We start from the raw sequence: 13,668 nt of genomic DNA, 5'->3' as shown, positions 1-13,668 counted from the left end.
ACATATGGATGTTATAAACTGCTAAATACCTCAAACAGGTTGTCTTTTAAACACAGTCTATGGTATTTTTGGGGTTCAGTATTGGCCATTAGATTATACAGCTACATAAGAACTGTAATTAATTTAAAGTATTTTACTTCAACTTTATTCCAAGAAGGTTTTAGACCAAAATTAATCAACATTTAACATGTAGGAGTTTACAAAGATAGCCCATTGATGTCAACTGAACAACCCTGCTTTTTGCAAATCACTTTAAATTAATGCCACCTGGCCACTCACTACATCATTATTTACTTGTGGCATTTACAAAAACATGACTGTGGAATGTCACTGAAACCCAACGCGTGATAAAGTATCTAAAATGCCTCCATCCTTTTTTTTTAATCACTTTGACTTGAGCTTGGTTGAAAACACAAGGTCAAGGAAAGGTTTGAAGGGGAATTAATAAGGACTTAGGAAAGGAGACCTCTGTAAGAGAAAATCTGACTCTGAATGTCAAAGTCTTCCCTCATTTATAAAATTCTCTTCTTCTTTGGAAACCTTCAAATGAAATTTGAAGACCAACCTATTTTCAAAGGCCTTTGGATCTCTTTGAAACCGAGTTTATTTGGTCTTAGTTATTTTGGTCTTTTATCTCATTTGATGATGTGTATATGTATACATGTATTCATGTCCTGTGTGTGTGTTTCTATATACATATATACTTGTATAGACATGTGTATATAAGAGTTTGCTTGTGTGTATACATATGGTTGTTTTGTAAAGTTTTTTTTTTTTACCTCATTTATCTTAATTTTCTTCTATTTGATTACATTGTGCCTCTGTAAATGTGCTATACAAATAAAGCTGACTTAACTTGACTTGAATGTGTGCTTTGTTTAGACTACAATATCGAGACAATGGACTACAAAATGTGCATCTTACTTCAACCCAGTGTGCTCTTACTGTGTTGTTCGATGCAGGTCAAATTAAAAACAAAGATGTAGCCAATAAAGTGGAATAAATCCTATTATTATTAATTTACTGCTAGAGAGATGAGCAAGAGGAACTCATTGTCTCCTCCCTGTTTAGGATTTCTGTGAACTGAAGTTAAAAAAAGGCATTATAATCCTAGGTTGGCAATACACAAATAGACATTCGTAAAAAGTTAATACAATAATTATCTGAATTTACATGGCTTATATAAATCATGTTTCCCTCTCCAGTTGTGTAATACTTTAACTGTGAGCTGTTATTGAAAATTCAAAATATAGCAGGTTATAGAAATGGAAACAGCACATACAGTAAACTGTTGTCATTAACAGAATGGTGCTTTTGTATAAATTATGAGATGGGATTATCTTCTCACCAAGGTTCAGTGGCATGCTAAATTCTTTTTAATTTACTTAAAGAAGATATGTAAAGTTGTTCCCCAAGTAACAGCTTAAATTTATTTGAGTCATTTGTGATGTTATTGTGTTTTGGCGGGTTTATTTAATGGCTTTTTGCTGAGTCAGTCCAGCGTTTTAGGAAAAAACATGGTCAGTTCTTTAGGAGTTATTAGCACAGTTTGGTGGAACAACTTGATACAACTTTTTAAAGTAAGAAAAAAAACACTTTTTACTGCACCGTATTTCACTGAAGTAACATAAATTACTCAAGTAACCTAAACAACGAAACAAAACACACCCTACGTTCCGCTATTTGTCGCGACTTCATCACGACAATGGGAGTGAGTCACATTCCCCTCATTAGCACCCCCTGCCGCTCATAACTGAAAACTATTCTGAATGTGCGGGTAAAATTGAATGAAAGAACTATAATATCCGTAAGCATACTAAACCCATTTTCACTTAAAATCTATCAAAGAAAACTATACCCTTTGCCTTTGTTTAACTAAACGTCCTTAAAGTTTTATAGTTTGCCCCACTCAAGATGGCGCCTTCTTCGTCCCTCCTCTCTCTTCATACGTCACGGCATTCGTCAGTCGCGCGTAAAGTTGTGTTGACAGGAGCGGCAGCAGGAGTTGTCAGCGGAGCAGTAGCAAGCTTCATCGAATGGAGTAATCACAAAGCTAACATCAAACAGGCGTCTCTTTTTAAATTCAGAAGCGCTGTTTATACCATTTAAACCACGACCATGGCAGATGACCAGTCCTCTCAGCCCTGGTCCATCGACAAGGATGACTATGAACTCAATGAGGTGATAGGTGAGAAGCTTAGCTTGCTAATGTTAGCATTGTAGCCTTCCCTGGCTTACACTGTCGTCGGCTGTCAGCTGCTATTAGCCAAGTAGCATTGTATGTCTGCAGCTAGCAGAAGTACAATTACGACCCATAGCTACACTGCAGTAACGCTAACAGCTCAGAAGTTTTCCCGTAGAAGGGCAAACTGATTAACTGTCTCTGCTAGCAGGAGACATAAAGTAAGGTTATATTCCTGCTATCCGGCACGAAGCTAAACGGCTAGCTAAAGCAGTTTAGCTTTAAGTACGTCCAGATTCGTCCGTTGTTAGAATGGGTGGTGCTCTTTTGCCCAAGGTGTGATATGGCATGTAGTGAACCAGTCATACTTTACACAAGTTCAAATAACTGGAACATGACTTTGATCAGAAGAGTTAGAGAGTTAGGGTCATTTTCACAACGCTGTTGAATTTGGCTTGATCCTGCTTCTTACAGTTAATGACTTTATTCAAGGCTTTTATTGGCATGTATTCACATGAGGTGAAACTAAATTTGCACTCAGGTCCCGGTTAAGAACATGAATAAGAACACAAAGATCAATATATGCAAAAAAAAAAAAAAACCCAAAACAAAAACAAAGATGAAGAAACATATTTACAGTGAGAATTAAGTATAACTAAAAAATGATTAAAAGTTTCCAAAAACGTGTGCACTGAATGTAGCTTTGTTATGTCCGTTACTCTTTTTTTTAAAGAGCAACAAGGACTACAGTCTACAGAGAGAGACTAGTCTCCAGTGTGAGAAACATGTCTTTACTCTGTACTTGTAAGACCCAGTACAGTGGTCATATGCTGACTGAGTATCAGAGACCGCTCCACAGTGGGATAGCTGGACTATTTTTTTATTGGTCTCTTCAGGAAGTGGAGCCACTGCAGTTGTCCAGGCAGCTTACTGCAAGCCGAGAAAGGAGAAGGTGGCCATCAAACGAATCAACCTGGAAAAGTGTCAGACTAGCATGGATGAGCTTCTGGTAAGAAACTACAGCGGAAGGTGGTGCAGAAATTCATGTTTGTGTTTTGTTGAGAATGTTTTCCATACAATCCGCACGAGAGATTGATTAAGCAGTTATCTGAGAAAAAGTTGGAAAGATGTATATAATAACATTCCTTTGAGAGGAGGAATAATAGACAAAAATAATCAGTGAAAGTTAGCTTTAGTTTAATCCAGTGAGTTCAGTACGTCATAAGTCAATACCTCACTATTGCTATTGATTTATATTTACTGAATCAATAGCAGTAGTGCAAACTCCAGTAAAAGCTGTTAGTGCCATGTAACAGGTTTGCTTGTTGGATTAATCACTTACCTTAAAGTAAGAATTCATCCAGGATCTTAAATAGACTCTCAACATTTTATCAGCTGGATCTGTCACACATTATGCATCTTAGGACCTTTGTCAACCACTTTAAAGTGTTTTAGAGCATTTATTTTGTTGAACTTAAAGACCATAATCATGAGATGTTGGAGTAAAACACCAGAGATTACATGGCTCTGCCGCAGTCTTTTCATTTTTATCCCCAGTTGATTATTTCTTCTTAAGGACCATCATAGCAGTGTATGCTGTCTGCTGTAAATATTTGATTTGATTTCACTATTATCCTACTCAGTTCTTATATAATGTCAAGCTCCTGAATCCTCTTATCTCTAAATGCTGGGTTAAAAATGTCTTTGCTTGGTGGTTTTGTAATAATGTTGAAGCTGAAGTTTTCAGGTTTTGCTTTTTTTAATAGGGGAGATTTTGTCTTTGAGGAAGAGCACACATTAAGCTATTGCATTTCCATCTCACTTGAGCCAGCTCTCATTAAATATTCAAAAAGATCAAATCCTGTGACTGAGATCGAGTTTGTCTTTTTAAGTTTAACTTAAAGATTCAGTTTGTGCTTGGCTTGATAGGCCACAGTTGATGCTTCCTGGGTGACCTTTTATCCCACATTTTTCTTCTGTGTGCAGAAAGAGATTCAGGCTATGAGCCAGTGCCACCATCCAAACATTGTGTCTTATTATACCTCCTTTGTGGTGAAGGATGAGCTGTGGCTGGTGATGAAGCTGCTCAGTGGTGGTAAGTGTTGTTACACTGATGAAACCTGTTCCTAATTTGACCTGCTCTTGGCTAACCTGTCTTCTTGTATTACTAATAAGCTCAAGTTTGAACTTAGAATGAATATTGAGATTAACTTCCCACAAAACCAGTTCTTGAGATTTATTTTATGGGCTTCTTTAATTTCACGATCATTTCTGTGAGAACACACTTATGTGATATATCCACTACTGATTTTACTGATTTAACACTCTGTTTAAACCTTAATGTGTTCTGCATCTTTTCTGCAGAACACATGCTCCATCATTTAGCATAGAGAGGGAGATTGTAGCAATGTTATACCACACTGTGTTGATAGTAATGATGAGTAAGTCTGTGTGCAGACCGGCTGTCAGTCTTATTTTGTTCATATTTTTGCTAAAATATGTGCTTCTGTGTGGAGTCTAAATCCAGCTTTAACCGACTGATTGATGGTTTACCCATCGAGGTTACGCCCTCTTTTGTACAAGTTCATAATTTCATATTGCACTATGTTGTCAGGGAATTTACTGTCTACAGTTTTTGCCACTGTTGTCTTTTGCATATGTAAATGTTTGCACATCTATTCCACCAAGTGGCAACAAATTTGCCACTACTTTATTCCACTGGTGGTTGTGCATGTTGCTGCTGTACTCTGCAGGGTTCTGGCAGGTTGTATTTTGTTTAGTTTGGGAACAGGGCACAGCTGCGGGGTTTGTTTACAGTATAAGCCTCGGTTGAATTCCACTTGATGTTCTTTTAACCAACTGCCATCTTGGAAACTCTCTCCATGTGCTGCGAGCATGTCTTGTGACAAGCCTCTGCCTGTCTTTCCCTCTTCCTCGCTCGCTCACTCGCTCTTTCGCAGGCTCGGTGCTGGACATCATCAAGCACATCATCTCACGCGGCGAGCATAAGACCGGTGTGTTGGATGAGGCCTGCATTGCCACCATTCTGAAAGAAGTCTTGGAGGGGCTCGAGTACCTCCACAAAAACGGGCAGATTCATCGGTAGGTTGTGATTACTGTACACAGTGTTTGCACTCTCTGTAGCTCACATGTCCCATCGTCCACTGCCATCTCAACTCAGTCAGGCTCTGGGCCTTTCATCTCTGCATATGAGTGTGCGGTTTGAACTAGACTTCACTCCTTCAATATTTAATACAGTGAAGCTGCATAATTGAGGAGGTTTGTTTTACATAAAAGTTCCTCCCAGGAACACTGTGGACCACCAGTGAAAAGAAAGGCCTCTGTATCCTGGTTGTGTGACAACTGTACTTGTTGTAAATTAACAGTCCCACTCACACAAAAAATAATGTCAAAGGAGCATTTCCAGCAATCTATTATGTATTTAATTAGATAAATCTAATAATAATAATCATGAGAGATTAGATTTTCTGATATTTTAAGAGTGAATGATTATTCAGTCATTAATGATTTCATCATTAATGTGACTAAACCGTATGTGAGTACACAAAATAATGGGAGCGGCGAGGCTGGGCTCAGGGTGACCCATTCAAGTTGTTTGCGCATATTTCCACTGGGTGTAAAGCACACAAACAGAAAACAGGTGGATTAAAATGAACCTGATCAAAGGTGAAGCTTTATCGTGTTTCTGTGGAATAGTAAAATATTCAGTGTTGTTCATTTCTGGAGCCGAGCCACATCTGTGTCGGAGCACAGCCACCATTTGTGGCCTTCTAATTGTAGTCTGTGGTTTAATCCTCCTTTGCTTCATGCACAGTGATCTAAAGGCTGGAAATATTCTTCTCGGGGATGATGGCTCTGTGCAGATAGCTGGTAAAGTGTTTCTGCTTTGTCTGCATTTACTGTGGTTTGTGGCACTTGAGGCAGTTTTTCATCATCTCCTATTTGTTGTGTTTCATGCACTCAAAACACCAGACTTTGGTGTGAGTGCCTTTCTAGCAACAGGTGGAGACATGACGAGGAACAAGGTTCGGAAGACGTTTGTGGGGACGCCGTGCTGGATGGCCCCAGAAGTCATGGAGCAGGTATAAGCCTCGCTTGCTTTATCCCTTTTCTTTCCCTCTCCAGTTTCTCTGCAGTGCTTCAAGCTTGGATATAAAAGGACAACTCGAGCGCTTTGTTCACTCAGCTCTGTTTTCAATCTGCAGGTCCGTGGCTATGACTTCAAAGCTGACATCTGGAGTTTTGGGATAACTGCTATTGAACTGGCCACTGGGGCAGCACCATATCACAAATACCCACCGATGAAGGTAAATATGTGCAGAGTTTAAAGTGATCCAAACAGCTTCTTTGTTCCACGGTAAAAAGCTCAAAGCTCAGACCATTTATAGCGTGGAGAGGTTTGATTCTGTGTAAACTGCATTTAACGTCACCATTGTAAGGATATCTTCACTTTTTAGTCTGTTCACCAGCTCAGATTGATCTCTGTCTGTCTGTAGGTGTTGATGCTGACCTTGCAAAACGACCCTCCCTGCCTGGAGACGGGTATTACAGATAAGGAAATGGTGAAGAAGTACGGAAAATCGTTCAGGAAGATGCTGTGTCTGTGTTTACAGAAAGATCCTGAAAAAAGGTTACTCTGCAAAACTTTTTTTTTTTTTTTTGAGCAAACTTCCAGACCCCATTTGTGCTATTTTTTTCTGCTTATTAGATTCCAGTGTTGCTGAACAAATATAATGAAAAGCCTTGTGTTTCTTTCCTATTTAGGCCAACTGCTGCAGAGTTGCTGAAGCACAAATTCTTCACAAAAGCCAAGGTGAGCCATGCATCACTGATATAAAAATAAGCTGAAAATATTGCTGTAGGTTTCAAAGAGAGTATTTATAGATCCTGTAAGAAATGGTTGCCTTTGTGTTCCAGAACAATGAGTTCCTACATGAGAAGCTCCTGTATAAGGGTCCAACAATAACAGAGCGATCTAAAAAGGTACATAATTTACTCAAGCACTGAATCCACGCTCACTAGTATTTCTGTGCATTGCTCTCAAGACAAGGTGTGCTGTCTCGTCCAGGGCGTGTCCCAGTTTTCCTAACGCTCTGCCTAATGATTGCTGGGAAATTCCTAGAGAGGACGAATGAGTCACTGTTGCTTCTCTTCACTGCGCTGTGTAGGTGCGTCGTGTGCCTGGCTCAAGCGGCCGTCTCCACAAAACGGAGGATGGTGGCTGGGAGTGGAGCGATGACGAGCTGGATGAGGAGAGCGAGGAGGGCAAAGCTGCTGTAGCAGCTCTGCGGGTAAGGCCCTGCATGCCTGCACCATCTGATAGTCCAGGTTATTTTATACGGCTGCTATTTCTCAGTGCACAGCGTCCTTTGGCCAGCAGATGGTGCTGCTTTACTGTTAGTTTGAGCATATGTTTAGCCAAGCAGGAATGTAGTACTAGTGAGCTCCTCTGCTTACTTAATTCATGTTGAGATTAGAGCTCAGAAACTCCAGATTTCAGAACTTTATTCGACCTAAGAATAGCGGGGTTTTCTTAGTCCATAGTGTTCCAACTTTCAGCAAGTAAAGATGCAATTATTGTGTAGAACTGTAGTTTGTGTTGTTTTTTTTTTAAATCTAATTACTGATTCAGATTTTTACCCCCCAAAATGACAAATGAAAAAAAAAATAATAATAAAAGGAGTTGGAATTATAATTGGCATATCACAATTCATGCTAAATGGCATGTGTCCATGGGGCATTTTTGGAGAATTGCATGTGTTTAATCCTGATAATCTGTCATGTCCATTCTGCAGTCACCAAGAGTGAAGGACGGGCCCCAGAATATGGAGGTAAGTCCTCTCGTAGTGGACATGACCTGCAAATCTTGATTTATTGTAACGGTTTTATAGAGCAATCTGCATGACTGTCTTATTTGTCTCATTTGATTTGCATTTATGTAAAATTGACTACTGATTAATTTTGAAATTGGTGTTTCGTAGCTTTTCCCACCAGCAGATGGCTCCAGTGCACATCTGCAGCCACCTGGCGTGGCACATGAGAGATCTGCAGATGCAGGTGCAACAGGAGAAGCACCACAGGCTCCCGTTCAGACAGCGAGCCCTTCACACGGGCCTGCTGTTCAGGTAACAGTTACCTAAAAAGTTACACACAGAGTTTTTGGGAAATGACAAATGAATTTTTGGTGGCGTATTTGTGGGGAAGGCATCCACAACAGTACTCGTTCATGAAGTAATTACACTTAAATTCTCAAGAATAAGTTCCCTGTTAGAAGCATAGGTTGTTTTGTTTCCCCCAACTCACCCCTGCTGTTTTTGATATTTTCACTGGTATCTTGTTTTGTGACCGTAAATCCCATTTTGTTTGGCATTACATGCGTTTTAAAGATACGTGGTGGAGTTTTCTCCAGACCAAATGCATTTTAAGCACAGTTTTGGATGGGGAATTGTAGTCCCCCTGCTGTGCGAGTGATGTGGACACCCAAGCTTGTGAATGCGATAACTCGAGAACAAAGACGTGTTCCCAAACGTAAGTCCTTTACTATTTTCCTTCGATAGGATCCAGCTGCCTCATCCAACGTTCCCATCAGTCTCGTCCTGAGATTGAGGAATTCCAAGAAGGAGCTCAATGACATCAGATTTGAGTTCATGCCTGGCAGAGGTAGAAATATTCACAAAGCTATTTCTTCTCTCTCATGCTCTTCCACTCTAGTCTCTGAACTCTGTTTGTGGTTTATCTTTTCACTCGTGTCCTCAGACTCTGCTGATGGAGTTTCTCAGGAGTTGGTCTCAGCTGGTCTGGTTGATGGAAGGGACTTAGTCATTGGTGAGTACGACAGAGAGCCCTGCATGTTGTGATATTATTGCTATTGCTAAGATAATATGTCAATATTTCTGATTGTTTTGTATTCAATTCTTTCAATTCTTTCTTTAAACATGGTATCAAGTCTTGCAATTAACTGAAAGCGTTTTAATGCTCATCAGTATTGTAAAGCTTCTTGCAGCCTCAGTGTTGAGTTCTCAGGTTAGGTTTAGTGCATCCCAGCAGCTGGATGCAAAGTTCACAGTGCAGAATGCAAATCTGTTGAGTTTTTTCATATTGTTCCAGATCGGTTGCTCACATCCTTTTGGGTCTTTTCAATAAAATCAGCATTTAGGAAACAATCTAACTACTTCCATTAATCACAAACGACGTTAACATTTGTAGGGTGTTTGTCTTTATGCTCGTCATCGTTGTCATCTTCTCACAACTTCATAGGCTTCTATTACACATCCAAATTAAATTGTGAAAGCTGGTTCCGGCGACCCACGTGTGTTTCCTTCGATGCAGCAGAATGATCTGTATGATGTGTTTGCTGTTCCTTTGCACACATGGGTAAAGGACATTAGCCACATCCTTAAGGAAAATCTGAGCTGAGCAATAAATCAGAATTGAGCACTGAGGTCTGCAGTGTGAATGTAGCCTTAGTCTGCTCACAGCTTTCTAACTTTCCTGTCTTTACAGTTGCTGCCAATTTGCAAAAGATTGTTGACGATCCACACAGTAACAAAAATGTGACCTTTAAACTGGTGAGCACACAAACTGAGTTATTTATGAAGTAATGCTGTGACTTTCTGGTACAGATATGTCGCATATTCATTGATTATCACAGTTTGTATGTATGGGATCAGTATTTCTTCTCAAATATTTAGTAACAACAGTTAGTGATTTTTTTTTTTCTTTTTCTTTTTCCAGGCGTCTGGAGTGGAAGAGTCTGAAATTCCCGATGATATTAAACTCATTGGATTTGCGCAGCTCAGTATCAGTTAAGTCCAACCAGAGGCAGATACAAAGGACAGAAATAAATGGTATGGCACAGCTGCATTGTAGTCAATTCCAAAAACCACTTCTGCCAAAGGGAGGAGGAGGAGGAAATGATGAAGAGAAGGAGGCATAAGCCTGGTAGGAGTGTAACACTACTGCAGCATGCACGAGGACCACATTGAGGGGGTTCAGTTCATCACAGGAGTCACTCTTGAAAAGTTTACAGTGCGCTTATACGAGGGGGAAGAGATGCAATCAGATATCAGTTCCTATTTTCTTTCGGTTTCCATTCTTTGTCTTCATACACAAGCACAATCCAAGCCGTCTCCTGCCAGTACTGGAAACGATTGCCTTTTATTGTTTTATAAAAAAAAAGCAAACAATTAACTGTGCCACAAAACTCTGAAGTGTCGTGCCACCTTTGTGTGGCACTTTATGATACATTGAAATTAAAAAGCAAGTTCAGCCTTAGTTACTTTAGACCTTACCAGTGTAACTGGTGGTAGTTTGTGTACTCTGTGTATTTCACATGTACGCCTAAGAAAACCCCCGTAATATCGATACAGATATGTCGTAGCATAGGTTTTTTGTTTTTTATGAAAGTCCATAAATTTTGATGAACTTTTACCTATTATGTCAAAAAGGATCCAGCCCGAGGCAGTGTGATCAGTTCTCTCCTCCGCAGCATCTGTGGTGGTTTTGTCAAAACATAACCAAGGATTTTAAGCTCTAACTGCACTGCTTAAATCAACTGTAGCCCCTCTGTCCCACACCAACACTCACAGTGCCACACTCGGTCAGTTGGCATTTATCCCAAGGTATTAAAGACACATTATTTTCACAGGTTGAGGGAATGCCTGATATTCTTGTACTATGCAATAGCTGTTTTCTTTTCACGGTATGTGGTCACTGGTTACTAATCATTTAATTTCTGTTGGATACATTTTCTTTCTTTTTTTTGTACCTCATAAGGAGTTCATAACGAGTCAACCAGCCAAACTAACATCGCTAAGAGCCCATTGTAAGATTTAACATTCATATCCACAGACACGGGTAATGACTGCTTCTTTTTTTTTTTTTTAATTCCCCTTTAAGTTGTCATCGAATCTCACAATAGCTGATTTAACAGCTCTTACAAGTCCCAGATGCTGGAGTGCTGATGAACTTCTGTAATGGTGTGCATACTCGTATGAAGCTTAGAAGGGGAAGACAGCTAGCCATGCAGATAGCTATTGGCTTATTTGCCTCCACCCCAGTACAGTGGAGATGAATGGGATTCTGCTTTCAAGCACTGATTGATGGCATTGCTGCTTCATCAGTGGCTGGCATGAAATTTACTACATGTATATACTTATATATTCTGTACACACTCGTGGTCCTCAAAGTTTTTATTTTCTTGGTCAAATGTTTTGGCATCAACTCGATTGGCACGAGAGTTTACAAAGCAGCTGCTTGGCATTCTTGTTTTGTCACTAAATTTGGCACAGGTATTAAGGACTCCTTGTCCGCTTTGCTCCCGGTCTTTTCCTCTTGTTTCACTATCTGGTCCAAATTTCAGTTTGTCTGGTACTTAATGTTTTAACACGAACACTCATCACAAACACACTGAGAAGATGAGCATGGTTGATACACTTGTTAAAAACATGTTAGAATGTGCGGTGAAGGTGTCACCATAATACTGGTAATGACGATGTTAAAAATGTTTTAATAATACACACTTGTGATGTAAATAATTGCAGCTTTGCTCAGTTATTTTGCAGATTCTTTCTACTTCCCTACACTCGTATTTTGAGTCTTACTCATTTGCCAAAACACAATAAATCAATGACAGCATTATCTTGGTTTGTTTTTGTTTTGTTTTTTCCCCCCACAAATTTCTTTAAAGCCTTTTAAACCTTTTAAAAATCATTGGAAGCTTTTGTCGTCACTGGGCAGGTTGTTTCAGTACTGTAGTGTCTTTGCTTTATGAACACCAAGTCACTCATCACTCCCAGTGTAGCTCTGTGGTGGTTTTGTACCATGTGCAGAGGGCTGACACAGCTCTTAGTTCAAGGACTGATGTAAATGGTGTATGTTAACATGTTGTAACTGTACATATGATGGCAACTCCACGCACTGTTGCACAAACATGAGGTTTGTATGTAATGATGTCGTTGCATTGACTGTTGAAGTGTACATGTCAGATTAAAGGAACATATTACTTGTAAATATTGATTAAAGGCAAACAGATTGAGACTCATCATGTTCAGCACGCAGAATTCAGTTTGTTTTGTAGTGTTTTCCACTGTTGGCCTTTGCCGGAGCATCACTAATCATGTGTGGATTATTCAGTTGGTTCATATGTTAACATGCAGATTTTTTTTAATTACATTGGGCTTGAAGTCACACTCTGCTTTGATGTCATGATATGTAGTGTTTCCTCACGGAAGCCAGTTACAGGCTGATTGATAATTTTAACTAGATGATGAGTGGCACAGGTTACCCTACCCTCTGTGTGTGTGTGATTTGGTCATTAAATGGTTGCTTATCAAAGACTTTCTAAACATCTTCCTTATCGTTTACTTTTAAAAAGTCATTCTGCCTCTTATGAGGGCGCTCAGTGATTAGTATTATTTTTAATCAATTGATTGGCAAGTATGTATGAACTTTGTTTTACAGATCAGTACCTATATTTTTTAAAAAAATATACGCTTAATCATAAAATGTGTATATCCACCCATGCTTAGTTTGAAGAGTATTTGTGATGAGAGCAATGGTGATTTACCAGTTTGATACATTGTCAGTAAATTTCAGCACATGCAAGCTGATTGTTTTTTTGTTTTTTTAATTTTAGTTGTTGAATAAAGTTACATGATGGTATTCAATGAGTGTTGATGCTTTTATTTAAAGTGTCCTGTCTTTTAGTAGCACTGGGTTTTCATGCAGTCACACCCACCAAAATAGAACTGTTAACAATGAGTGGGGGGAGGGGACGAGTTCCTACACCCCTGTTTCACACACCAATTTAGACATTGCCATATTATGTTTCATATAATGTAATGACTGAAACAACACTAATAGAAATGATTAAATAAACAGATAAACACATGAACAAGAGCCTATAGAGAATTTATAGAGCATGTCTTGTATAAGCAAAATGAGATTGGCACAATGGTGCCGTCAGACACCTAATTCTGATTGGAAAAGCTCCCAGCATTTTTTATTTATTTTATTTATTTTTAAGTAAAATGAAATTTTCTTTCTTTCCAGCTTTTTTTTTGTTTTGTTTTCTTCAATTCTTTAAATGTGAAAGCTGGTCTCTTTCAAACGCTTACTCTTTTTGGTTACATGAAGTTTTGTATTGTAGTTTTCATTTTATCCAGTCAGATCCAGAGTCACTGCAGCACAGGCTGGATCCTGAGTGCGGGTCGTAACCCGACCACAGAGGAGCAGCTCGATGTGAGGATGGGACCTTCAGCAGGTGTTCTATCGTTTTCATATTTTATTATCTCTTTGGTGCATTTCCTTCATGCAGCAGCTTGTCACAGTTCAAAACCTTTAGACACGATAAATAGAAATGAAACAAAAATATTAAACACTGCTAAATTAAAAAAAATGTAGAAAGTAATTATTAGGTGATCCACATTCATATAAAAAATTAATAACAAAACAATGAATTTAGT

At 39.1% G+C, this 13,668-nt stretch overlaps 1 protein-coding gene across 1 annotated transcript; it reads left to right on the top strand.

Moving 5' to 3' along the window:
- Positions 1–1,959: 1,959 nt before the first annotated feature.
- On the top strand, positions 1,960–10,184 carry oxsr1a (oxidative stress responsive kinase 1a). The gene is made up of 17 exons (XM_085141898.1): positions 1,960–2,188; positions 3,079–3,191; positions 4,169–4,277; positions 5,143–5,284; positions 6,018–6,073; positions 6,176–6,285; positions 6,409–6,510; positions 6,700–6,833; positions 6,968–7,016; positions 7,121–7,186; positions 7,372–7,494; positions 7,999–8,034; positions 8,185–8,328; positions 8,761–8,863; positions 8,960–9,028; positions 9,707–9,771; positions 9,938–10,184. The coding sequence occupies exons 1-17, from the start codon at positions 2,119–2,121 to the stop codon at positions 10,010–10,012; spliced, it is 1,566 nt and encodes a 521-aa protein (XP_084998024.1). The 5' UTR covers positions 1,960–2,118; the 3' UTR covers positions 10,013–10,184.
- Positions 10,185–13,668: the final 3,484 nt, after the last annotated feature.

The sequence above is a fragment of the Neolamprologus multifasciatus genome, chromosome 18 (assembly GCF_963576455.1).
Source record: "Neolamprologus multifasciatus chromosome 18, fNeoMul1.2, whole genome shotgun sequence".
Taxonomy (NCBI): domain Eukaryota; kingdom Metazoa; phylum Chordata; class Actinopteri; order Cichliformes; family Cichlidae; genus Neolamprologus; species Neolamprologus multifasciatus.
Note: the sequence above shows the minus strand (reverse complement) of the source record. Positions and strands in the feature narration are given on the sequence as shown.